Genomic DNA, 26,836 nt, shown 5'->3' with positions numbered 1-26,836 from the left:
CGTTAAACATACAAAAAGAAAACGAAATGCATAGTAATCACAGTATAATAAATGTACATGTAAATTCAATTCATGCATTTGAAATTAGTTGCATTCAAATGTTAACCTTTGAATGTCTTGTGCATTTTATCCAGCAGCCAGAAGAATAATGCGGGGGGGGGGGATGCTTAGAACATCTACAGGAAGGTTCTTAAATTTAGCCTAGGCCTACTTTTATTTTGACAGTAGAACTACATTCTCACCCGGACGCTTTATCTTACAGCTGACTCAGGTTCTGCCTTAAATCGGGTCCCAAGTTCATAAACAGTCTCATTTGAATTTGAAGAACTTTTCCCCTCTTTTCTGATTTGTCTGGGTTGCAGTGTCAAACGCCATGGAAGTCTTTACCCGTGTGAAAGAGTTTGCGAAGGAGCATACAACTGGGCTCGCGATTGTCCTCATTACTGGTAAACTCTAAACGGAATTGAGAAATCTTAACCTTAACGTTAGGCTACATGTTCTAGCATAACACAAGCAGTTATAATCTTAATTGTGGTGTATAGGAACTGGCCTTATCACGATCCGCAGATGGATGGCTGGTGGCGTATGCCGCAGCAAAGCCCGACTAGATGGCAAAACGGCACTGATCACCGGAGCGAATACAGGGATAGGGAAAGAGACAGCTGTGGACTTAGCCGGCAGAGGTTGGTTGGTTTTACGTGTGTGCTTTAAATCGGCTCTAAAGTTGTCCTGCTGCTATAATGAAATAACTTTCACATAAGAATGATTACGATACCAGACACGCTCAGTTTAAGTGTCCAGAGATACGCCAATTATCTCCAACCAGGTGCGAGGGTGATCCTGGCGTGTAGAGATATGGGCCGGGCGAATCGAGCTGCGGATGAAATCCGGAAACGGAGCGGGAATGGGAACGTGGTGGTGAAGCAGCTGGACCTGGCCTCCTTGCAGTCTGCGCGTGCGCTAGCCGCTGATGTGAAGGCCAGTGAGGAGCGTCTGGACATTCTCATCAACAATGCAGGTGTGCTCATTGCACCCACATCAAGAACACTCATGGAGGATCAGAAGTCCTTTGCATCCAACATTTGATTGTTTAATTGAAGTGTCAGTTAATTCATGTTTGAAAATCTGCATCTTCAGGATGTTCACATTAGGCTAGTCATCTTGATTATGACTGGCATTGGCCACAGAAAGGTCAAAGACAAGAGCCTCTGGTTTTCTGTGGCTGGGCCATCAAGAGTTTGACCACAAGTAATATGGAAGTCTCCTGTTTGCTCTCAGGGATCATTATGACTCCAAAATCACGGACAGAGGACGGCTTCGAAACACACTTTGGGGTGAATCACCTGGGCCACTTCCTTCTGACCAACAGTCTGCTGGACCTGCTGAAGAAGTCGGCCCCCAGCCGAGTGGTCAACGTATCCAGCCTGGCCCATGAGACAGGTGCTCAAGGGGTTTGATGTTGCACTGGCCTATAGTAATGCATTTGTTTCGTCCTGCAGAACATGCAAGGAACTTTGCAAGGAAACGTGTTGCAACAATAGATTAATTAATGTGACAGTGAACGAACATACAGTACGTGAGACTGGGTTGTGGGCTGACATGTTGTGTTGTATAGTATGTGGTTTTATAATTGTGCAGTGCAGTGAGGCGTATGTGAGATTTTCCTCATTTCCCTAAATGTGACCTTGTTATTCATACGGAGTATTAGGGCCACACATGAAGATTTTTTTTATTTATTTTTTCTGTATTAGTTTAATTTGTCAAATATTTGTTTTAATTTGTACAGACGTTGTGAGACCATGGTATTTTGCTCTTGAGTCAAATATGACTGGAGTGTAGCTGTAGTTTGTAGAACATTGTAAATGGTGATTTACATGGGATGTTAATTTGTTTTTCCAGCACAAATTCACTTTGATGACTTAAATATGGATGGGGATTCTGATGACTTTAACAGCTACAAGCAGAGCAAGCTGGCAAACGTGCTCTTCAGCCGAGAGCTAGCAAAGAGACTGGAGGGTAAATGTGTCATACACAAACATATAATGTGCCTTTGCTTTCTAGTAAACATGCGCACACACACACACACACAAACAGTGTTTCTTTCTTGTGGTATCCACACAGATCTAACTCATCAATCCCTTGATGTGTGTATTTAATGTGTGAGAATTTTTAATAAGGGCAGTAGTTTTCAGATTACATTATGCGTGCTTACATCATTGCAAAAGGGTTCTTCAATGTTTTCTCAGTTAGCCTTTTAAAATTATATCAGATTAGTAAACAGAATGTGCCTTTGGAACATTGGATGAATTGTAACTGATAATGGGCAATATAGATATTGCATTAAAGATCAGCCATTTCTTTCTACAACAGTCGAGAACCTTTTTGCAGTTATGTAGCCTACTGTAAGCACATAATGTAATCTGAAAACTGTTGCCCTGATTAAAAAAACAATGCAACTGATCTCAGCTAGTATTCTGTCTATAATAAGGTGGAATGGAAACTGGTTGACCGTCAAACACACATATGTGCGCTGATAGCAATAAAATGTATGGTTAAAATGGATAATAATTTAACTTCAAGACTACTTTTAGTTAGCCATGTAACCCATCTTGGTTTTAAACAAAGACACTATCCCCTCCCCCAATGGAATGCTAATGTGCTGGTTTAAGGCCTATCACTTACACAAGACAAAGGATGCTTCCTTGATATAATGTATCCATGTATCATGAAATGTAAATGTATTCATGTCTGGTATCATTTTGATAGTCTCATTACAAGGATTGTAATGATGTGATTGTGAGAATGTTTGGAACATTCTATAAGTGATATTTCTGATATATAAGATATCTCTCCTCATGCTATTCATATAGGTGTGAAGTGGGTGTGAGTAGGTGTGTCTGATACCAAGTGAAGAGCCAACCAAGTGGGATTGTTCTTGGCGCCATTTTGTTCTTTGTTTAAAACATTTAAAAGTAACTAAACTGCAATGTTTGTCAGATCAGATTTTGGATTGTCAGACTAAGGATGTAGAGCGGAAGAGAGGAGTTGGCTACAGGCCAACCTAGGCCTTTCAGGCCTGGGATAGGCCTACATAGACCATAGACCTTTTTGTACCCTCTCAGCTTGTAACAGAATAAACCTGATTCCTGAGTTTTCCTGAAGTTCGCCAGTCTAAGATTAATATTAAGTAATTATTCACTACAATTACTTTCAGCGCTCAAACACACACACACACACACACATTCTCACACTTAGTTATAGATCACTCCTCAGTAACTTCCCTTCTGTCCCATACAGGCACAGGTGTGACAGTGTACAGCCTCCACCCAGGTCTTGTCTACACTGAGATCGCTCGGCACCTGTGGCCCTCTCTAGCCCTTTGGCAGCGGCTGTTCTTACAGCCCATCATGGTGCTCGCCAAGTCGCCCTGGGAGGGAGCGCAGACCACCATCTACTGCGCTGTGGATGAGAGCCTGCAAAACACCAGCGGCCTCTACTACAGGTTAGCTGAGATGCACTGATTAATAATCTTCCTACGCAAACACACAGTAGGTGACAATTGATATCTTATTACAAGTGAATATGCATACTATTTTTTGCAGGTAAATGTCCAAATGTGTGTGTGTGTGTGTGTGTGTGTGTGTGTGTGTGTGTGTGTGTGTGTGTGTGTGCGCGTGCGTGCGTGTGTGTGTGTTTACAGTGACTGTGCCCCTAAGCAGGCAGCACCCCAGGCGTGTGATGATGCTGCTGCTAAGAAACTCTGGGACATCAGTGCATCCATGGTGGGACTGGCTTAAGAGAAGAAACTCCCTCTTTACCAAACACACACACAAATATGCATACATATACATATCACTTTCATAATGTTTTATTTGTGGTTATCCATAATGAATTTTATCAGTGTGTATGCAGAATCTCTGATTGAGTTGAATTCGTTCTGTAGTTGCACTGCAAGTACAGTGTTTCTTGCAAGGCCAGAAAATAATTTCCTTTTAGCTGAATTAGTTAATATTTAACCTGTGTTTCACAATTGTTGCAACTACTCAGATAAGATCTGCTGGTATTCTACCGTTGCCCATGTCAACAGAGCACTATAATATCCCTTTACTACTAACTACTACTTTAAAAGGTCCCTGGGGTGGCTCTATTGATAAGCCCACTATACCTTACTTTATGTACTATATAAGTGTAGCTCTACATTTTAATTGTTTTTAAGAGTTATATATTTGGGAATTATTTAATTATATAAGTGACTTGCTGCATATTGGTGCCAAATAGTACAAAACCATACACAGAAGGAATAAAGATTTCAAAATAAACATTGTAAAAAAATAAACAATTGTATTGGGATCGTCCCAGATCTCCAGCAGTGGGCAGTTTGCTAGAATCCTCTGAAAACAGCCATATCCTCTGGGGATGCAAAGACTTAACAAAAAAATGAGCTAATTAAATGAAAGTCGGTTGTAAATAGGAAACACAAGCTGTCTCTCTTGTCTCTTATTTAACTAGTTATTCGTATTTTAATTAAATCTAGAAACATTTGGGTGCTTGTAAACACTTCAGTAGGCCTACTCTCAATTTTCCTTTATTAGCCTATATAATCAATGTAAATATTAAATGTATGTGTTTTAAAAGGTTTTATGTCAAATGACCTGCAACTTCAGAGCTATGCATAGCATAGGCATAAGAGTTATGTCATGGCATCTGGCAGAGGGAGGGGGGAATGGGGCGGCGGCGGCTGTACTAGAACAGTGGTTCTCAAATGGGGGTACGCGTACCCCTGGGGGTATGTGAAGGCACTCCAGGGGGTACATGAGATTTTAAAATATACATATATTTAAAAAGTAGAATCCATGCAAAAATGCAATTATTTTAGATTTCAGTAGGCTATTCAATTTCATTATCCTAAAAACCCAGAGTCCCCCCCCCCCCCCCCATACCAGAAAGGTTTTAAGTCTTTTTTTAAGTCTGTTTAAGTCTTTTTTTGCTTTACGCTGATAGGGGGTACTTGGCTGAAAAAATAAAAAATATTTCACAGGGGGTACATCACTGAAATAAGGTTGAGAACCACTGTACTAGAATATTAACAGGAAGATCCTCGGAACTTTTAATTTGACAGACTTGTCCTCACCCGGATGCGTTATCTAGATAGCTACAACTGAAGCAAAACACATTACGTTCAGGTTCTAGGCTACCTTAAGTTGGGTCCCAACTTGGGCCATGTCCATAAACAGTTTCATTAATTGAATTTGAAGAACTTTTCCTGAGGGACTGTAGAGGACAACCTACTCATTTCAACATAGCCTACTTACAAGGACACGCGATAGTCTGTCACTTCTACTTTGGCGTTAAGTCATTCCCCCTTTTTTCTGATTTGTTTGGGTTGCAGTATCAAACGCCATGGAAGTCTTTAACCATGTAAAAGAGTTTGCGGAGGAGCATATAACTTGGCTTGCGATTGTCCTCATTACTGGTACACTAGACAGAATTGAGAAATTATAATTTTATAATTTTTTACATGTATTTATTTAGCAGACGCTTCTTATTAAAGCAACACCAAATAACTTTCCCTCTGTCGCACGCACGCTATTTGTTTATCCAGCACCAGCTTTGCAAATAACGATGTCCACAGACAAGGTAGAATATTTTGCATGACTTATGAAAGTACGATGTATTGCGACATCAGATGCAAGTCAAATTTGTAGTTTCTTATATCTTATTATTCCATCTAACTACAGATCCGCTACCCGATCTGGCAAACTTACATAGTGCGGTTATAGCCGATAGAGGGCCGCGAAGCGAATGCAGAATTGCCGTTCACCCTGTTACGAGTTGATGAACCACTGAAACGATTTTGGAAACATTATTTTAAGGTATAAAAAACTCTTTGGTGTTGCTTTAAGAGCTCTCTGTTGTTTCGTCTTAACGGTAATGCTAAATGTTATAAACATAGTTAGGCTAGTTATATAATTCTAACACGCAGTTATACCTAGATCGGAAAACAGTTAACCCAACTCTTGTGGTACATACATGTAGGAACTGGCCTTATCACAATTCGCAGATGGATGGCTGGTGGGATATGCCGCAGCAAAGCCCGACTTGATGGCAGAACAGCATTGATCACCGGAGCGAATACAGGGATAGGGAAAGAAACAGCTGTGGACTTAGCCGGCAGAGGTAGGCCTAGGTTAAATGTGTTACATTTAATCTTTGTGCTTTAAATTCACCCCAAAGTTGTTCTGCTGCCGTAATGAAATAACTTACCCCTTTAAGAATGGTTACCAATACCATACCAGACACAAGCATCCAGTTTTAATTGACACTCGTACGTACAACAATTATCTTAAACCAGGTGCGAGGGTGATCCTGGCGTGTAGAGATATGGGCCGGGCGAACCAAGCTGCGGATGAGATCCGGAAACGAAGTGGGAATGGGAACGTGGTGGTGAAGCAGCTGGACCTGGCCTCCTTGCAGTCTGTGCACGCACTAGCCGCTGATGTGAAGGCCAGTGAGGAGCGTCTGGATATTCTCATCAACAATGCAGGTGTGCTCCTTGCTTTCATACCAAAAGCAAACTTATCGAATTAGACTTTTAACATCAAGAGTTGTATTTTGATTTAGCAAATGTACAGATTGACTTGCAGGTTGTATTTCTTAAAATGTTTGCAATTCTCCAAATTGGGCAGCCCTGGGGTAGACTGACTCCAGATTTAAAAATCTAAAGTCTTACATCATGTAATATATGAACTATTAAAAGTAGAAAAGTAGTGGCCTCAGTCAAATACCTTTTCTGTGGTTGTGCCAACAAGTATGCTGTAAGTTATGGATGGACTAAGTCACCTGTTTGCCCCTAGGAATTATGATGTGTCCAAAATGGAAGACAGAGGACGGCTTTGAGATGCAGTTTGGGGTGAACCACCTGGGTCATTTCCTTCTGACCAACAGTCTGCTGGACCTGCTGAAGAAGTCGGCCCCCAGCCGAGTGGTCAACGTGTCCAGCTTGGCCCATGAGAAAGGTGCTCAAGGGGTTTGATGTTGCACCAACGTATCCTATTTCTAGATACAGTATGGGGCAATTCCATGCAAAGGTCATCCTTACCATGGAAAAAAAAGTTGTGCATACGCAAATAGAACTGTTGTTAAAATCTTCATTTAGGTCTATATTTTATTGTTTGTAACTGATCTGATTGAATTTGATGGAGAATGACACTCTTTTTACATCATAAATATGGTGTGCAACCATACAGAAACAACATATTTCACATGGTAATATTATACATATTTCAAAAGTGGATAAATTCCAGATTGACAAGGGAATGGTAGAGTAATGTCTATGCTCAGCTTGCCTTTAAGAGCACAACTCCTTACATTTGTAAGGCTTTTGTTTTTAAGTCAGCAAGTTCCATGGCCATGTCACATCCATAATGTTTTATAGGAAAAGTTTATGCTACACATACAGTATTGATGCGACAATGTCCATAGTGTCTGTGCAAAGCTGATTTATATCAATGTAAAGTGTGATGACCCAATAGTGCCCCTTTCTTACTTTTAAAACCTTTAATGGTGCGTTATGGATGTGACGTTATGGATGTTACATAATGTGAATTTACAAGACTGGGGACTTTATTATACCTCAAAGCCGATAAAACGTCTGTTCTGGTGGCATGTCAGTTTCAACGCATTTCAACTTAGTGTTTACAATTGACATTTCAAAGATTATTAGGTTGATCAAAACCACAGGGAGGCCTTGCCTAACCATTAGCAAAACAAACATAATATTAAAATACCTCCAGTGATTAGCCTAGCCATAGCCTATTTTCAAATGGCCTAATAACGAAAATCTGAGCGATTATCTTCCTGTAACTGTCATACTAATGTTGTACAGTAACTGGATTATCGTGTTAGCTGGTGAAGATGGCTGACTTTGCAGCTGGAGTTAACATAGCAACCTCCTTCTGTTGCAGATCTGTTCAGCCTGCCGTTCACGTCTGCTTAACACAGTTTAATTTTAAATGTGACGCGATATGACAGCATTTGAAGTGGCAGGTCCTCTGTAGGTAATACCCACAGAGTAACATAAGTAAGGGCAGCAATAAACTAGATGTACCGTATAGCGGTACAAAATACGACCGGCTCTCAGTCCTGCATATTCTCTTCGCAAAAATAAATCACGCTTGTCAATTTGTCACCATCTCCTACTCCTGCAACTCATGTGCATGTAAATGTGTGCATATGTGAGTTTGCTTTTGTTTATAAGAGTGTGTGTGTGTGTGTGTGTGTCTGTGCATGTGCGTATGCGTATGCGTGCCTGTGTTTGTGTGTTTATGTGTGTGTGTGTGTTTGCATGCCCACATGCGTATGCATGCCTGTGTGTGTGTGTTTATGTATCTGCATTCATGTGGGTGGGTGTTTGTGCATGTGCTTGCCTGTCTGTATGTGTTTATGTGTGTGTGTGTGCTTGCCTGTCTGTATGTGTGCGACTGTGCGTGCGTGCGTGTGTGTGTGCGCATGTGCGTGCATGTGCGTGTGTGCACGTGCGCGTGCATGTACTTTATGTGTGCAAATCACAAATGAGTGGGTATGGGTTAGGTTCATGCGGCCTCTTGAGACTAACATACCATAAATATTTTGTCATCTTGGGTGCAACGGTTCAGGTAGGGCTAGTTATTTAGGGGAGTGGCCACCAAGTTTCATGTTCCCTGGTGTTTCAGTAACCCGGGAATCACTGACCAAAATTGATGACGGTAAAAGAAAAAAAAAAATTTATTTTTTATATTTTAAATGACTTATGTCCTGATTCTTCCTGTGGATCTTAGTGGGCACTGAGGAAGCAATAATTTCATCGCTAGTTTTTTATGATTACTATTTCAATTGTTTCATATCAAAATTCACTACTTAATTATGTGTTTTATGTAGTTTGTCGAGGACTGGTTCAGACACGTCACATCCATAACGTGAAACCGTCACATCCATAACGCCAGTTTTTCCTACATAATGCATTACGAAAATGACGCATAGTTTCAAAAACACACTTTTTGTGTTCATTCAAGTCTCCTTCATGCTACATATATCACAGTTTCGGCAGTTTACTTCAAAATTCACAGAGTTTGTAGAAAACCTGTAATCTCTCATAAAAGTGTGTCCATTTCATGTCACATCCATAACGCTGATAAAATGCCTTGTATTCTTAGGATGAAATTGATTATATGAAATTTGAGGATTTCTCAGTATTCAGAGGACAGAGGTTGCATTAAAAGTTATGCAAATTAATTCACTGATACTAATTTTGCCCCCACTCTAAGGCATTTTGTTTACCAATATGAGTCCAATTGTCACATCCATAACGCTGGAACTGCCCTATGAGTATTTTTGCTTGTAGTCTTACAGTGATACTTAGATGAGGTTTTACCACAGTTTCCTAAATGTGAACATGTTATATTTGCTTATTCAATTACAGTTATGTGTAAAACATTTGTTATGGTTTAGAAGATTTGTGTCAGATAGCTTGTCTTTGTTTGAAATTTGTGGTTTACATGGTATGTTCATTTTCCTTTCCAGGAAAAATTCACTTTGATGACATAAATTTGGATAAAGATTATAACCCCATGAAGAGCTACAGGCAGAGCAAGCTGGCAAACGTGCTCTTCAGCCAAGAGCTAGCAAAGAGATTGGAGGGTAAATGTGTCATACGCATACAAAAATATGTCTTTACCTTATAACGAACACACACTTAAGGGCTCAACATGCTTCTGCGTCAACTCCACGGAGTAGCTACGCCTGCACTCTTACGGCGTCTTGACCATTTTATGGTTCTGCGTCGGGTTGCTTTTCATCGTGGTGCATTTCACCGCCATAACTCTTGGTGTCGCCTGTGTTTGCGTCGCCCACCACCGAAACAAGACTGTAGCCTATGACCGGTAGCCTACTGTCTATGTAGCCTACTCACAGAGAATGTAAACAGGCTCTGCTACTCAGAATAGCAAACCCCATAGACTGTCGTGCCAAAATATCAATCTTATTTGTTTGGCCTTTTCTTGCTTAGATTTTGTACAAATATCAAAAAATAGACACAGTAAACCAGCAAATAAGTCTGAGGTTATTTGCGAGGGGTCTGCCAGCCTGTTTAAGTTATGTTAGCAGGTGAACTTTAGCACAACTGCCCACAAAGTACTGCTTGCTGCGAAGTGCTAATTTCAAAACGTTGACTGCAAAGTGTTTAACTGACATATAAACACTTTGCAAACGGATAACCCCGTCATTGTAACCAAAATATGTCTGAGTTTATTTGCAAAGCTTATGTCAGTGAACTAGCATGTTGCTAATCCCTACAGTAGGCTGCTTGAAACATCGACTATCAACACACAGGATGAGTTGACCAATCACAGTCCTTGCGGTCTGCGTCGCCAGAGACTTTCTAATGAGGAGAGACAGCACTCAAAAAATACTCCATAGAAATGCATGGGGTTAGTTTGTAATGCCAATATGGCCGTTGTGTACACATATCCCACCCCTTCCTCGGCAAAATGTCATGTGAATACATTGAGCCAATCATGTGGTGTGATGTGAATACATTGAGCCAATCAAATGGTGTGTTGTGAAGACATCATGCCAATCATGTGTTGTGAACTCGCCGCTGGAACAAGGTTGGTGTTGTGAAGCCTTGCGCACGCGCATTTCTGTCGAATAGGATGCCCGATGAGTGCCCAAAAAGCGTTGCAATATGGCCGCTAAGAGGGGGGACTTGCCTAAAAGGACTTTGGCGTCGCCTTTTTGGAGGTGCACGTCGAGCTACGGCGGAGGGTTCAGAGAGGGGTTCGCGACGTCGCAGAGGGGTCTGCGGGGGTACACCGACGATTCGACGCAGAAGCTTAAAATAGGCTTTACGCAATGTAACACACACACACACACACAGACAAATGGCCCAGGTGTTGTGTATGGTGTGTGTTGTAAGTGTGAGGATACCCTAAGTAAGGGGGCGATCAGACAGGACGCAGTTTGTGCATTGACTGAAGTGCGCCTATTTTATGTTGTTTCCTATTGGCAGTAAGTGTTTTGCGTGCTGTTATGTATCCAGAGTGCCTCATGTTATGTGTGCCTGCTGCGCCTCACATTTGTGCAGAGGCGCCCTGAGTGCCTCGAATCGAAAAAAAGTTCAACTTAAAACGGAAAAGCACCTGTATTTTTATGAAAACTATATAAATAGTTTTAGAAAATAGTGCACCTGACGTTTTATAAGCGGCAAAGCGCATCCTGTCTGATCGGCCTCTAACTTTCCCTCTGTCCCAGACAGGCACAGGCGTGACTGTGTACAGTCTTCACCCAGGTGTGATCCGCACTGAGCTGGGACGCCACCTGTGGCCCACCATTGCTCTTTGGAAACGGCTGTTCTTTCAGCCCCTCATACTGTTCATCAAGTCCCCGTGGGAGGGAGCACAGACCACCATCTACTGCGCTGTGGAAGAGAGCCTGCAAAACACCAGCGGCCTCTACTACAGGTTAGCTGATATGCTATTAATCTTCCAAATCCAACACAAACACACAGAAGGTGACATTCATAACATATCCTATTAATATGTAACAAACTAAATCTTATTTGTAGCACATGAATAAGTTGAAGTGTGTGTGTGTGTGTGTGTGTGTGTGTGTGTGTGTGTGTGTGTGTGTGTGTGTGTGTGTTTACAGTGACTGTGCCCCTAAGCAGGCAGCACCCCAGGCGTGTGATGCTGCTGCTGCTACGAAACTCTGGGACATCAGTGCATCCATGGTGGGACTGGCTTAAGAGAAGAAACTCCCTCTTTACCAAACACACACACACACACACCACCCCCTGCATTTATCTGAAACACAAGCATACAGTGCAATACATACATATTTATATATTTTCTTTATTTTGCTGTGATCCAAACAAAGTTTCCATGTCATGAAGGTATGCATTTTAGTTAACTTATACTTATATACTTATATATTTAATCAGTGTTTTACAATTGCAACTCAACTACTCAGATAAGATCTGTTGGTAATCTCCCTACCATTGCCCACAGAGCACCATAATATCCCTTTACTACCAGCTTCTTCAGCCAGGTTAGATGAAAGTGCCCTGTCTCTGAATATAGTTATCTACATTAAGCCTTAATTATTGTACTTTAAATGAGCTATGTGGAATTCTGAAGGATTCAGCCAGACAGCACTCTTTCTTTGACTTGATGGTATTATAAGAGAGGCTGGCCAACGATAGTTGGTTTACATGCTAACTTTCGTCAGTATCTGGACAACACAGAGCATAGGAGTTTTTGAAGGTATGTCACATCTACACATTCTGTTGCTATTTCTAGATAAGTTTAATAATGTAAGTCAAAAAAATCACGTAAAGAGCCGTTCACACCAAGAACGATAACTATAAAAAAAAGTATTGTTCTCGTTAATCTAAACCATAAACTATAACGATAACGACATGAAGAATGATATCGGTGGGGATCACTTTCAGAGCGAATTTGAGAGCGATAAAAAGCTAACAGCCAATCAGAACCCATCACAGTTTAGCCATCACATTCATTAACATAATGAGAGACTGCTTATCGTTGATCAGTGTGGACGCTTTTATCGTTATGGTTGTAGTTATCGTTCCTGGTGTGAATGGCATATAACACCTTTAAAAGGCTCCTGTGATAGATGTGGTATAGATAGATAGATAGATAGATAGATAGATAGATACTGTACTGATCCCCAAGGGGAAATTCAAGGTCTCAGTAGCATACAGACATTTCACACAACATGCACTAATAGCAGAAAAGGTAATTCAATTATATAATATAAAAAACACAACTAAGCAATAAGGACAGTAGAAGATAAATAATATACTAAAATTAAAATTATACTAAATAACACTAAATCTAAATCAAGTCTAAAACAGTATCCACATAGTGTGCTTAGGGGTGATTTAGCATGAGGCGCTTGCAATGACTGAGGCAGGGACTGAGCCTGTGATTCTCTGTACATAGTAAGGTGCTCTGTGAGAGTGAGTGTCATGGTGATGGTGCAAATGAGTCCAACAGTGCAGGAATAAAGTCTAGAGACCCGCATAAAATAAATATGGACATATAAGAGAGTAGACAAGGTAAAAAACGATATGCCCATTGTATACCTTATTTTGTGTACTGAATACATTTCATTATTGTAAGAATTATACATTCAGTGATTATTGATTTAAGGGGCCAAATAGTACAAAACCACACTCAAGAAATGTGAAGATTTCTTATTTCTGTTCAGTGAATGGAATGTATATGCATTGTCCCAGTTCTCCAGTAGAGGGCATCATATCCTCTGTAAATGTTTCTACCAATCTACCCTCTGTGAATGCAAAGACTATCTTTACATTTTTAATTAAATGAACGTCAGCTCTAAGTAAAAATACACGCTGTCTGTTGTCTCTCTTATTTATTTTATTAGTATTATTACTACTGTTTTAACTACGGAGGGACGTTCGGCTTTTGGTGCAAATAAGCACTTCAGGACTCTTGAAGGTTCACCTTGGCATTGGCTACTCAGGAGTTTCAGTTATCCATCTTGTTGGAAAACAGCAAAGTAAACAAAATGCAGTAATCCCAGTATCCATTTGAATTCAGTTATTCAATGCATGGCTTTTGACATAAGTGTTTATACTTTGAAGATATCTGGCTGGAAAACCAAATGATGAGTAGCATCAGTAAAATGACAATTTAAAGACTATGATTATGTCAAATTAACTTCAGCATAGCCGAGGAGCAAGTGGCACAGCAGGGATTAGATGCGTTGGAACAAACTGAAACGGTGAGAGTGCTGGAAAAAACCCATTTAGAACTTAAAATGCTTGGAATATAAACAGGGATGTGGTAAATTCAGTCTTAGCACATGTCGAAAGAGCACTTTTATTTTGACAGGAATGCATCCCTAACCCCGGATACGTTGTTATGTTTATTTGTTAAATTAAAGTTTGGTGGTCAGTCACATAGACATATCCATAGATAAACAGAGGCTCAGTCTCGTGTCGAATTTGTGGCCTACAGCTTTTTCGCAAAAAAACTATCCATTTCAACCTGGATACGTGGTAGAACAGCTGGCATTAAGTAATTTTGCCATCCTTTAACATTAGTTTATTTGGGTTGCAGTGTCACACGCTATGGAAGTCTTCAATCAGGTGAAAGAGTTTGCGGAGGAGCATGCAACAGGGCTCGTAGTTGTCATTATTGCGGGTAAACTGAATTTTAACTTCTGCATACCTTATATGGCTACCATAATTCTAGCCTACTATAATACAAATTTAGATCCCTTCATGTTCTTGACATTATCAAGAACCGCACTATTTCGTTTCATCTTAACGTAGGCCGTTGTCTGCCTGATTTAAAATGTTTTGCGATCTACCTTGACGTATGGAATAATAGCTAGTCAACCCGAAATACATTTTTGTGATGTAGGCACTGGCCTTATCGCGATCCGCAGATGGATGGCTGGTGGGGTATGCCGTAGCAAAGCCCGACTGGATGGCAAAACGGTGCTGATCACTGGAGCGAATACAGGAATAGGAAAGGAGACCGCTGTGGACTTAGCCAGCAGAGGTGGGTTGGTTTTACGTGTGTGCTTTAAATCGGCTCTAAAGTTGTCCTGCTGCCATAAAAAAATAGCTTACCCGTATGAGAATGATTATCATAGTAGGCTACCAGGCCACTAGCGTGACTGTTTACGCCAACTATCTTACGCCAGGTGCGAGGGTGATCCTGGCGTGTAGAGACATGGGCCGGGCGAACCGAGCTGCAGATGAGATACGGAAACGGAGCGGGAATGGGAACGTGGTGGTAAAGCAGCTGAACCTGGCCTCCTTGCAGTCTGTGCGCGCACTAGCCGCTGATGTGAAGGCCAGTGAGGAGCGTCTGGACATTCTCATCAACAATGCAGGTGTGCTCTTTGCTTTCATACCAAAGCACTATAATTGAATGTTTGCCATTCAGAATAGTTTTGAATACCAACTGTATCAAGGATGATCAACAAGTTTGACATTAAGAGTTGCTGCTGTTTCAAATGTCATATTAAGCTACTGTCAGTAGGCCTAGTCTCACCACACAGTCTATGCAAAGAATGTGGAAATCCTAGGTTTAAAAAATCTTCTGAATTAATCCTTCTAGTTGAGCATGCAAGAGTTTTGTTATAGCCATACTGTATAGATGGCTTCACCTGTTTGCTCCTAGGGATCATGATGTGCCCACAATGGAAGACAGAGGACGGTTTTGAGATGCAGTTTGGGGTGAACCACCTGGGTCATTTCCTTCTGACCAACAGTCTGCTGGACCTGCTGAAGAAGTCGGCCCCCAGCCGAGTGGTCAACGTGTCCAGCCTGGCCCATGAGAAAGGTGCTCAAGGGGTTTGATGTCTATTGTGTTCTACATACTGAATGAGCACTTGTGCTTAGTTAGTATGTATACCGATTTCCTTTATTGTTCTCTAAAACCTGTAATTTGTTCAAAGCACTTGTTCAAAACCTTTTCTCTTATTTGCTTATTATATGTAACATTTGTTTAAATTTGAATAGAGCTCTTGATACCACGGTATTTTTCAGATGTGCTGAAGACTGTACTCAACTGTAGTTCATGGAACATTGTAACAAGGGATGTTCATTTGACTTTTCAGGAGAAATTGACTTTGATGACATCAATTTGGATAGATATTATGATCCTGTGAAGAGCTACAGGCAGAGCAAGCTGGCAAATGTGCTCTTCAGTCGAGAGCTAGCAAAGAGACTGGAGGGTAAGTGTGTCATATGCATACATTAATATGCCTTTGCTTTCTAACACACACACACTTATGCAATATTTCTTGGCCCAGGTGTTTTGGTGTATGTTTTAAGTGCATGTGTCTTCACCTTCTAATACACACACACACACACACACACACATACACACCCACACACCGTCCCTTTTGTGGTCTCTGCCTCATACACACGGATCTAGCCCATTCGTTGACAAGCCCTTGATATTTGTGTTTTATGTGACTCACTATTCTCAAATCTGTATCAAAGTCATATGGGTTGGATTAACACTTTCGCCCGTCAAGGAATTCTTGATCCTTAAGGCCAATACCTATCGGCAGCATCTGAGAGCAGAATTTCATTCTGTTTCTTTATGGAGCAAACCATTGGATCAACCATTGTTGCCAATAAACAAAGCTAGCTTAATGTTACAAAACTGTAGCTGACTGATCAAAGTTATGACTTAATGGCATTATATTGCCAGTTAGAATTGCTCTGAAATGCTGTGTTTCTGCTATTGTTACGCCATAAGCAAAATATGGGCTTGTTATCAACGTGTTGATGTTAATGGTTGTTTCTGAATGTAAGATGCATTTCATGACTGCTGCCAATGGGCGCTGGATTTTAGAATCACTCTTTCTCACACACATACTTAAGGCTGTGACATGCTCCTGCGTCTGTGAGAATTGCATCATCAACGCACATGATCGTGTGCTTTCCAACAATTGGGACTGCGCGTTAATGACGCGCGCAAATGTGCACAGAGGAGCATACCACTTGCTTTACACACACACACACACACACACACACACACACACACACACACACACACACACACACACACACACACACACACACACACAGACCTTTCCTGAGTAAGTCCCCCTCTGTCCCATACAGGTACAGGTGTGACCGTGTACAGCCTCCACCCAGGTGTGATCCGCACTGAGCTGACCCGAAACCTGACCCAGTCCATACCCCTCTGGAAGCTGATGATGTGTTCACCCCTGATGCTGTTCCGGCCCCTCATCAAGTCCCCGTGGGAGGGAGCGCAGACCACCATATACTGCGCTGTTGACGAGAGTCTGCAGAACACCAGCGGCCTCTACTACAGGTTAGTTATTACAGTCATAGACAAAGTCACATGTAATATCTTATTTATTATTAAAAATGTATAAATTTGTGTGTGTGTGTTTGTAGTGACTGTGCCCCTAAGAAGACAGCACCTCAGGCGTGTGATGATGCTGCTGCTAAGAAACTCTGGGACATCAGTGCCTCCATGGTGGGACTAGCCTAAGAGAAGAGACTCGGTCACTCTCTCCTTGTCTACCACACACATACACACACACAAACAAACACATTCCTTCCCAACACAAACATCTGCAATACATTTCAATTGCATAAACAAACATGTGCGTTGCCTTAGGCATATCCGGTGGCATAGAAAACAAGATTGTGCTAATGGTATCTTGGGGATAAACAAACATTTAAAACACTAGTTTAAAAGTCAACATGTTGTAGCGCATATACAGTACACTAAAGTCCAATTTATTTTCATTTCAAAGTATGTGTTGGTTTTTCACTTTTCGCCCAGATACCCTCTAGGAACAGATTGAAAGGGTCTATGGGTCTATATTTGGTTGTCATCCAAAAGGAGTGTGTGTGTGTGTGTGTGTGTGTCCGTGTGTCCGTGCGTGCATGCGTGCATAGAATCTCTCTTAAACACCATCTTACATTTAAACTATTGCTGCAATAGTATTGCACTTCCAGTGTACCCTGAAGGACCAGAAAATGTATTTTCTGATGAAATAGAACTGGTACTGGCAAAGAGTAGTTACAGCATAGGTTTACTTGTCTTCTCCAACATGCTGAATGTTACTGATGTTTTTACAGGCCAATAACATTTTCGTTTTGCTTACCTTTATAGCAAACACAGTATATTGATGTGCAAATACTCATAAGTTTAAACAAACAAATAAAAAAAATTAGGCAAACCTGTCACTTGATATTATCACAATATCTATACATACAAGCCTTTATGCCTGCACTTTAAAATGTCTCTGTGGTGCCTCTTTGATATTGTATACCCACAACTTATTTATTAATGTTGTACTTTTTGGTTTTCCATTTTAATTATTTGTTAAGATATATTTTAACCTATTCTTATTTAGAGGAGGGCAATGTATTGGTGCTGATAAAATAGAAATTAAGTGATAAGATTACTGCTTTGTGTCTTTTGCGAAGTAAAACTAATGTATCTGGATTGTCTCAGAACTCCAGTAGTGGGTCAGCATATATGCTAGAATTCTCTGAAAATTTCTGAAAATCTTGCGCGTTTGCAAAACTATCTTTATAAATGTCATTTCATGAATGTCAGTAATAAATAGCAGGTCTCTCTGAATAACATAAAAATGTTGGAGTTCTTTTGTCACTTTGAATTATCCAATGTATGACTTTAAGCAATGTTTTAGACTCCATGGATGTTTACTATGGAGTAAAACATGTTCCACTTCAAACCGAACCTTTTGTATTTTCAATTGAATTGCTGAATTGAGCAATTGTATTGAAAAACAGTGTTGCCTATTCATGGGTCTCATCAGGTCCCTTTCCACAGGTGTATACAATCATGCACCAAAACTTGAAATATTTTTTTAAAAATTGAACTCATTTGCTCTGATACGTAAATTATCATCACTAAAAATTCTACTCACAATTCAGTTTCACACCGTGAAATTCATTTGCAGTCTACTGAGACACAACATCTGGTAAGTGAGGAAGAGCAATCGATGGCAGATTGCTCATCCGCTTCACTCAGCTTCTGCCATTTTGGCTACTTAACGTTAGCTGCCAACAAGGACTGGGAACAATATATCCAGCCATAGCTCAAGGACACTGGTTGCCTAAAGGCTCTTCTACCTCCTGAACTATGGCTGTCCCATCCCATATTTTAGTCAGTCACATTATAATCCCATATCATGGCACAATAAAGAAAAGGCACAGCCAGAGTAAAATGTCTGTTAAATGTATTCAATGGAAACGGTATGAAGTTAGTCATCTTGTTGTCTTACATTCAAAAATCACAAACAACACATGTTTCTCAAAAAACAAGATACCCCATGAACTTGTGACGTCTAATATGAGCATACAATCGCTTAGTCATGTTATAGCTGGTTTTAAATCTACCATGACGGTTATGATTTTATGGCTTATTCAGTTGTCAATGGAGAAATTTAATTGGATTCTTACTTCCGGAACTTAAGGGGGGTGGGACTGTTGAGCTCTATTTCACAGTCTGAAATTGAATTGTGAGAACCAAATGTGGAAGTGCAGAAAGTGAAATTTTCGGTGAGGATAATACATATCAGAGCATATTAGTGAAATTCATATTATTAAATTGCAAATTGACTGGGATTCAGTACCAAACAAATTAATTCCATTTAAAAATATAACCTATTCAAATTTGGTTTTTAAATAGTCCTATTGCTAAAATTCAGCAATTTAAATGAAAACACAAAATATTCAGATTAAATTTGAAGTGGAACAAGTTGTACTCCATTGTTTGCCTTAGAAACCAAGTACATTAGTTAAATACTTTGTGTCAAGTCACCTTCAACATCACAGTTATAGGAGCTAGTGGCATATTGTGGACAGGAGATACTGGAGTGAACTGGAGCGGAGATCTGGAAAAATGATCTAAATTAAATCGGATAGATGAATTTAAAAAAAAACTTCATTTTCAGACCAGATTAGTGACATTGAGCCAAGATTTACAAATGTCCCTGCTGCTAAACAGCTGTCTCTCACATATAACATCAACTGACTGGTTCTGGTGAATGTTTCTATAGAAGCTTATGGACTGTATTGATCACACGTGTGTGTCAGCACATTCCCACAGGTGATCCTTAACAAAATGGCCTACCGAGAACACGATCTGAGATGGGTGGAATGTGCTTACCTGAGAGTGAAACCAGGGGAACTCTCATATTTTAATGAATATTGATTAGCTAATGATGCCCTGTATGAACGTATGCTAAACATTAAGTGGAAATGTTTATGATCCTCTGTCCTGTGTCAGGATCAGCATTCTGCTGGAATAAATATTGACTGAAACTTATGCAGGAACTTATGAGGAAGTCATGACTCAGCAAAAATTTAACCAGCCCTTCAGTGTGACCAAGGGAAATCAAACTGATTTGTAAAAATTCTTGCAATCAAAGCTGACAGTTGAAGCTATGATAAATTGCAATATTGTTGTGAATTCTGGTCAGAAAATGTGTTTGTTTAAGCTTTAATCATTATTTCGGTTTGTTCTGTTTGTGACCCAGAGAATGTAAGTATGGTAGAGTAGGTGACAGTTCATGGGGCAGCACAGGGCAGGACAGCAGCTCGGCACTTTATCAGCAGAAACACTTTGCAAGGGCACCTACCCCACTGCGGCAAAGTGGTCACTTTAACACATCATAATTCCACCCACGGCCCGATGGGGGAGCGTGATTGGTCAGGCCAGGGACACATGTTTTACACAGGTGTGCTTGAAAAGCGCATTCCACTCAGAGCGCACCTCATATGTCATCTGTTTCTGCTTACCTGCAGCTGGAAAGAAAGGCAGTTGAACAGTAGAACAGTAGAGAGATGGTAATACATTAGGGAGGCACAAATTCAGGGTGACAGTTTGATAGTAAAAGTGAGTCTAAGTAGCAAAAAACAGAAGTCAGACGCAATCTGTAGTATATCCAATTTCCTTCTCATTTGTTTGGATTACACTGTCTGGGACTATGGATGACTGCATTTCCCAGATGAAGCATTTTGTGACTGAGCATACAACTGGACTGGCAGTTGTCATCATAGCTGGTAAATTCTCATTCCTCTATTTTACAGCCTCTTCTGATGTTCAATTAACCGACTATCACAACTGTGAAGGACATTTTCTGCCAAAAGTAGAAACTACTGGGCAATGATTCAGCAAATTTAAGGATTGGATACATAGGCCTCGCAGCTTAATCTCATTGTTTTGATTATGTACTCAGGGATGTGGTTGCATACTTGTTATAGTCATCTGCATTCCTGATGACCCCCCCAAAGCCAAGCGTAATGAATGCAGCCCTTCCTGCACAACTTGTTTTTTAAGACAGTCATATATGATGGGACATTAATCCTAACTCCTGCTCTAAACACAATTCTCTTCATGTTAAGTAGGTGCTGGGCTTTTCGCACTGCGCAGACATATGGCTGGTGGCGTATGTCGCAGCAAAGCCCGACTGGATGGCAAGACAGTGCTGATCACTGGAGCAAATACAGGGATAGGGAAGGAGACAGCTGTTGACTTGGCCAGGAGAGGTCAGTAGGCTACATTCTCACCTTAGTCATCTTTTATAAATGAACACACCCACACATTAGCACACTTGTACAATGACTCAGCTTTTAGATCCATAATTAATATAGAATGTAGATTTTTAAAAGTATATTGAACTTTTACAGGAAAAGGCTGAATGAACACTACCACACATATGGCACACCCATTAGGTCTACAATGACTCAGCTTTTTTGATGCTTGATTGAGGTTTTGACAGATTGATGATGACTAAGCTGACTAATGTCTTATTATTTCTAATGACCTTGCTAATCTCTGAGTGATTGAATCCCCTGTCACACCCTCCCTCTATTTTGTCCAAACCAGGTGCGAGGGTGATTCTGGCGTGTAGAGATTTGGGCCGGGTGAACCGAGCTGTGGATGAGGTCCGGAAACGGAGCGGGAATGGGAACGTGGTGGTGAAACAGCTGGACCTGGCCTCCTTGAAGTCTGTGCGCGCACTAGCCGCTGATGTGAAGGCCAGTGAGGAGCGTCTGGATATTCTCATCAACAATGCAGGTGTGCTTATTGCACCCACATCAATGGTCATGTTCCTTGGCATTTCTATATGTCAATATATAAATGCCCTAAGGTAAAACTAGACTTGAGATATGAATAAGTCTGCATTTGTTAAAACTACAGAGAAAGAAATGAGATATGATGTCTGTGTCCTTATGTGAGCCATTTGAAGTCGTGTAAGTCACAAGATTAGTGCTTTGTAAGTGGCAACAAGACTTGTGTTATCTTTCAGACACACTGTATCAGGCCTTGAAGCTTCATGCCAGCTATGGACCTGTTTGCCCCTAGGAATTATGATGTGTCCAAAATGGAAGACAGAGGACGGCTTTGAGATGCAGTTTGGAGTGAACCACCTGGGTCATTTCCTTCTGACCAACAGTCTGCTGGACCTGCTGAAGAAGTCGGCCCCAGCCGAGTGGTCAACGTGTCCAGCCTGGCCCATGTGAGAGGTACATAAATCTAAAGGAAAAATTCAGCGAGTTTTCACATAGATCCCCGTTTCTCGAGATCACTGAGTATTGTCAGTCCGATGCTGCTGCTGGCGAACAGCGGTCTTTGAATCTGCTGGTGGGAAAACGCATGGGACTCATGAGTTGTATCCTATTGCGTGCTGAGGGATTTTGAAAGGCAACTGTTTGTCCCACCCCTCGGATTGAGCACTGCCAATGGTGAGTTCCCAGACCCTACATCTTGATGTGGGTCTGGCTCGTCAGGCTAGGCTTGATGGTCTTTTGGGCCCCCACCATCGACCTCATGGCAGCGCTGACAGTCGACAGTGGGGGCCTAAAAGACCATAGATCGTAATCCTGACAATCATGTCATTTAAAGGAGATTTAAACCAATGAAGCGTGGAGCTACTTTGCATCTCGTAAATGGTGTAAAACAGTGATTTATTTGCATGGCTATACCAATGCCCGAGGCACCCCCATTGAAAACCTGTTGGTAGCATCGGCTAACTAGCGCCAGATTTCGGAGTGCAGGGGACAAGCTGAGATGAGCTACAAAAGTTCACACTCAGTATCATGTTTCAACACACTTTAGGTCAATATCACACTTTAAACATGACCACCACTTTCACCAGAAAATACCTTACTGTAGTTTTTACGGATGTTCATTCATCTTTCCAGGTAAAATGCACTTTGATGACATTCACCTGGATAAAGACTACGATCCCGCAACAAGCTACCGTCAGAGCAAGCTGGCCAACATTCTTTTCACCAGAGAGTTGGCTAGGAGACTGTCAGGTGAGTGGGTCACAAGCAACCACCTGATTCACTCATTGACTCATTCATTCATCTATATATCTAACTCAGATACACTCCTACAGACTCATAATTCCCTTTCTCACACAGACAGCACACAAGTTGAGTAATTTAATTAGATGCTCTCATACATTTCCCTCTCCCTTTCTCTCTCTCTCCACACATACAGTACACACACACACACACACACACACACACACACACACACACACACACACACACACAGACCTTTCCTGACTAAGTCCCCCTCTGTCCCATACAGGCACAGGTGTGACAGCGTACAGCCTCCACCCAGGTGTGATCCGCACTGAGCTGGGACGGCACATGACCCAGTCCCTGCCCCTCTGGAAGCTGATGATGTATGCACCTATGATGCTGCTCTGGCCCTTCATCAAGTCATGTGAGGAGGGAGCGCAGACCACCATCTACTGTGCGGTGGACGAGAGCCTGCAGAATGTCAACGGCCTCTACTACAGGTTAGCTTTGACACACACACTTTTAGTCATAAATGATCTGTAACCCAACATATGCTCATGAATGAACACACCACACACACACACACACACACACACACACACTAACTGAACACGTGCTAATCAAGGGTGTAATACAGTAGTTAAGATAACGGTGTCTGGAGAAAGGAGTAATGATATGGAGAACACCACCATGAGTCTTATTACACCTTTAATACAACCCATTTCATCACGACCCTACCTACCTTTATTTTGTATTATAATTGATGAAAGTGAACGTGTCATTATTTGTGTGTGTGTATGTGTGTTTACAGTGACTGCGCCCCTAAGCAGGCAGAACTTCAGGCGTGTGATGATGCTGCTGCTAAGAAACTCTGGGACATCAGTTCCTCCATGGTGGGACTGGCTTAAGAGAATTTAAACTCCCTCTTTACCAAACACACACACACACACACACACACACACAAATATGCCTAAGAGAAGACACATTCTCTCTGTCTCCCTCTCTCTCCCTCAGTCACTCACACACGCTACCACACAGACACACACTAGTGTTGTAGTACCCGAGACCGGTTTTGGTCTCAAGACCATTTTTTGCTTACTCGGTCTCGTCTCGGAATTGAAAGCAAAAATGCTCAGTCTTGACTAGGTCTCGGCCTACATTGGAAAGAGGCGGATTCGTAATTTTAGAGCGAGACCACGAGACCCTTTCCCCCCCATTTGTTTTAATTAATTAAATATATGATATAATTAAATGTCACACTTTGAATATGAAATCCAGGTATATTGCTGTTATTACATTTATTGCATTTAAAAAGCAGTCTCGGTCTTGACCCTTTAAAGACTCGGTCTCGACTTGGTCTCTACATGCAGTCTCGTCCCCATCACTAACACACACACATATACTGATGTTCTCCACAGGATCCACATTCCTTGCACATTCTTCACACGTCATGTTTATTTTAGCATATGTTTTATAGAGGGTTGTTACACATTTCATGACTTTCTGATTGCTGTATGTGTTGACTTTCTGATTCCTCAAGTGCACGGTGGCATTACCAATAACCTACAGATACAGTTTTCATAATGTGATGGTATTATGAGTGTATGCATACTGGAATAAACAGTTCATTTGTACTCTCTTGACTTTATCCAACTAATGATGTAATCAGAGCAGTCCAGCAAAAAAAAAAGTCTTAGTTATTTGACTGCTTGTGGTGATATGTTGTAATGACGTCACTTTTCAGGATCAAAGAGGGAACTGAGTGGTCGATAATCGTGAAGCTAAATATGGAAAATCTGGTAGCATGCCACATCCAACTGATTAGCCCCTATACGGTGTCGAAAGCTAATCCTAGCCATTCCTTGTGGCACACCGTAACCTGGAGGATATCTAAAGAACGCAAGAAAGCTATGCGGGTAACAATTTATTTGTCAGGTATAAGTTACTCATCCTATACATTTTAGAAAGTACATCTAAATGAATAATATGAAAGTTACGAAAACAGGTTAAAGGAACATTTACACGAAACAATCTTCTGGCTACAGATGCTCCTAGTATAATGTGTCAACTTCCCTTACATAGGCTACCCAGTTCATGTTTGGTTACATTGATATGGATCACATGGTTTGAGGTCAGCTGATGTGGGATAACACGAGGAGTAATTTTGATGAGACTTGAGACCATTGTTGTAGTGAGTGAATCAATCAAGACATGACAAGGTATACATTTGATTACATTTCCTGTCCCTGTAGTTAACTGTTTCTGTGGACATGTGCCAAGCACGTGACAGTAGGCCCACAACAGGCCCACACTTAGTAGCTGATTAAGAGTCCACATATGATTGAAAGGATTATCATCAGCCTGGTAATTAGGATTCTTACAATGTTATTTTTAACTGTTTGTGTGGTTATACTATGAATAATGTTGACAGAAACAGACAACAACAGTGGAGTGGCACATGCAATTCAGCAGGCTTCTCAATTCAAGTTTGTATTGAATGCTGACTGGACTCCACTCATGTCAGAGGTCCAGCCCTGCAGCAGGTTAACAAATAAAACATATTCACATCCAGTTGTCACTGACTATGTGTAATAAGCAATATCTGTATGATATAAGAATTTAATTAAACCTAGCTACTATACTAACTATAAACCATCCCAAGGAAGGAAGATGCAGAAAAGGAAAATAGCTTGCTGCACTGACAATTACATTATGTAGGTATAGTCATATACTCTCTATGCTGGTAAAAAAGAAAAAGACTGACATGGAAGGTAGGATATTTCAAGAAAGAAAGAGCATATGACAGCAGTTCATGATAAATCTATATCCCTTGTTTGCTCATATGGGTGTAGTAAAGGAGTAAATCGCGAATCCGAAACAATCTGATATCCATGCAGAAAATGATAATGAGAATGTCAAAGACAATGATCAGAGGTGGATGACGTACACAATTCCTTTACTTAAGTAAATGTATATACCTTGTCAAATATTACTCTAATACAAATGGAAGTTGCTAAGTCAGATTTTCACTTAAGTTGAAGTACAGAAGTACTTGCTTTTAAAAATACTCAAATATTCAGAAGTACAATTTGTCCTTTTTAATGTATTGTAATGTAATGTTTTTTTGGTCATTACAGTAGGGCATACATAATTTGGTCACTCATTGGACTTACATCCAACAAAAACATTGTACCTATTTTCGTAACCTTGCAACTGTTCAAATGGATGCAATAGTATAATGCAAATCATTATTCATCCTCTGTTCACAAATCTAAAAACATTTTAACTGGCAAATAAAAAAACAGATAACTCAATAATAAATTATTTATTGTAGATTATTGTTCAATGATGTACGCTAAAGACCTATGTGGTGAATGTTCATGACAATGGAGGATAACCTGGTTGAGAAGACCACTTCTCAAGTCAGGTTTGTGTAGTTCTCCCAGGCTACACGGAGGATGTTCTGATGAAGAATCTATGCAAAACAGGTTTGTGTAGTTCTCATAGGCTACATGGAGAATACTCTGATGAAGAAATTATTGCAAACAGGTTCGTATAGTACTCCAAGATAACATGGAGAATGTTCTGATGAAGAATCTATTGTCACCATCAGCAGCACAGCCAATTCAGCCAAGTTCAAATTGGACTATTGAAAAAAATGAATTTCAAGATGGTCAATTGCGAAAAGTAACGAGTACTTCTTGCTCATATTTCAAATGTAGTGGAGTCAAAAGTACAGTATTTGTCTTTCAAATGTGGTGGAGTGAGTCACAAGTTTCGAAAAATATTAATACTCAAGTAAAGTACAGATACTCAAAAATCATACTTAAGTACAGTAATCAAGTAAATGTACTAAGTTACTGTCCACCCCTGACAATGATGGCCCCTATGAGGTCAAACCCGGCTGTCTGCCTAATATGATTTTGACGCCCCTAACCTACAGTTTAAATCTTT

At 40.8% G+C, this 26,836-nt stretch overlaps 3 protein-coding genes and 1 pseudogene across 4 annotated transcripts; all 4 read left to right on the top strand.

Moving 5' to 3' along the window:
- Positions 1 to 244: 244 nt before the first annotated feature.
- LOC143125710 (retinol dehydrogenase 11-like) lies at positions 245 to 6,151 on the top strand. 2 transcript variants are annotated; one of them, XM_076287407.1, is made up of 8 exons: positions 245 to 446; positions 543 to 683; positions 827 to 1,018; positions 1,279 to 1,440; positions 1,900 to 2,016; positions 3,298 to 3,502; positions 3,701 to 3,782; positions 6,062 to 6,151. In XM_076287407.1, the coding sequence occupies exons 1-8, from the start codon at positions 374 to 376 to the stop codon at positions 6,101 to 6,103; spliced, it is 1,014 nt and encodes a 337-aa protein (XP_076143522.1). In that variant the 5' UTR covers positions 245 to 373; the 3' UTR covers positions 6,104 to 6,151. The 2 variants fall into 2 exon arrangements, with proteins under 2 accessions (XP_076143522.1, XP_076143523.1); XM_076287408.1 differs by lacking the exon at positions 6,062 to 6,151 and having other exon boundaries at positions 3,701 to 4,480.
- LOC143125713 (retinol dehydrogenase 12-like) lies at positions 5,071 to 13,410 on the top strand. Its single transcript, XM_076287411.1, has 7 exons — positions 5,071 to 5,473; positions 6,037 to 6,177; positions 6,353 to 6,544; positions 6,855 to 7,016; positions 9,559 to 9,675; positions 11,291 to 11,495; positions 11,683 to 13,410. Exons 1-7 carry the CDS (start codon positions 5,401 to 5,403, stop codon positions 11,777 to 11,779), a joined length of 987 nt encoding a protein of 328 aa, XP_076143526.1. The 5' UTR covers positions 5,071 to 5,400; the 3' UTR covers positions 11,780 to 13,410.
- A 547-nt stretch (positions 13,411 to 13,957) lies between these two features.
- Positions 13,958 to 18,187, top strand: LOC143125712 (retinol dehydrogenase 12-like). The gene is made up of 7 exons (XM_076287410.1): positions 13,958 to 14,228; positions 14,451 to 14,591; positions 14,737 to 14,928; positions 15,219 to 15,380; positions 15,658 to 15,774; positions 16,676 to 16,889; positions 16,976 to 18,187. Exons 1-7 carry the CDS (start codon positions 14,156 to 14,158, stop codon positions 17,070 to 17,072), a joined length of 996 nt encoding a protein of 331 aa, XP_076143525.1. The 5' UTR covers positions 13,958 to 14,155; the 3' UTR covers positions 17,073 to 18,187.
- A 1,922-nt stretch (positions 18,188 to 20,109) lies between these two features.
- On the top strand, positions 20,110 to 24,516 carry LOC143125711 (retinol dehydrogenase 12-like; annotated as a pseudogene).
- The last annotated feature ends 2,320 nt before the right edge of the window (positions 24,517 to 26,836 follow it).

Source organism: Alosa pseudoharengus, unplaced genomic scaffold (assembly GCF_046254945.1).
Source record: "Alosa pseudoharengus isolate Yale_2024_CS ecotype anadromous, Long Island Sound unplaced genomic scaffold, YU_APseudo_1.1 YU_APseudo_1.1_scf_16, whole genome shotgun sequence".
Classification (NCBI taxonomy): Eukaryota; Metazoa; Chordata; class Actinopteri; order Clupeiformes; family Clupeidae; genus Alosa; species Alosa pseudoharengus.
Note: the sequence above shows the minus strand (reverse complement) of the source record. Positions and strands in the feature narration are given on the sequence as shown.

Coding starts and splice junctions, on each gene's coding strand:
- LOC143125710 (XM_076287407.1), top strand. CDS start 374: ATGGAAGTCTTTACCCGTGTGAAAGAGTTTGCGAAGGAGCATACAACT. Junction 447..542: donor CGCGATTGTCCTCATTACTG/GTAAACTCTAAA, acceptor TGTGGTGTATAG/GAACTGGCCTTATCACGATC. Junction 1,441..1,899: donor CAGCCTGGCCCATGAGACAG/GTGCTCAAGGGG, acceptor TTGTTTTTCCAG/CACAAATTCACTTTGATGAC.
- LOC143125713 (XM_076287411.1), top strand. CDS start 5,401: ATGGAAGTCTTTAACCATGTAAAAGAGTTTGCGGAGGAGCATATAACT. Junction 6,178..6,352: donor TGTGGACTTAGCCGGCAGAG/GTAGGCCTAGGT, acceptor ATCTTAAACCAG/GTGCGAGGGTGATCCTGGCG. Junction 6,545..6,854: donor TATTCTCATCAACAATGCAG/GTGTGCTCCTTG, acceptor GTTTGCCCCTAG/GAATTATGATGTGTCCAAAA.
- LOC143125712 (XM_076287410.1), top strand. CDS start 14,156: ATGGAAGTCTTCAATCAGGTGAAAGAGTTTGCGGAGGAGCATGCAACA. Junction 14,229..14,450: donor CGTAGTTGTCATTATTGCGG/GTAAACTGAATT, acceptor TTTGTGATGTAG/GCACTGGCCTTATCGCGATC. Junction 15,775..16,675: donor GCTAGCAAAGAGACTGGAGG/GTAAGTGTGTCA, acceptor TGTCCCATACAG/GTACAGGTGTGACCGTGTAC.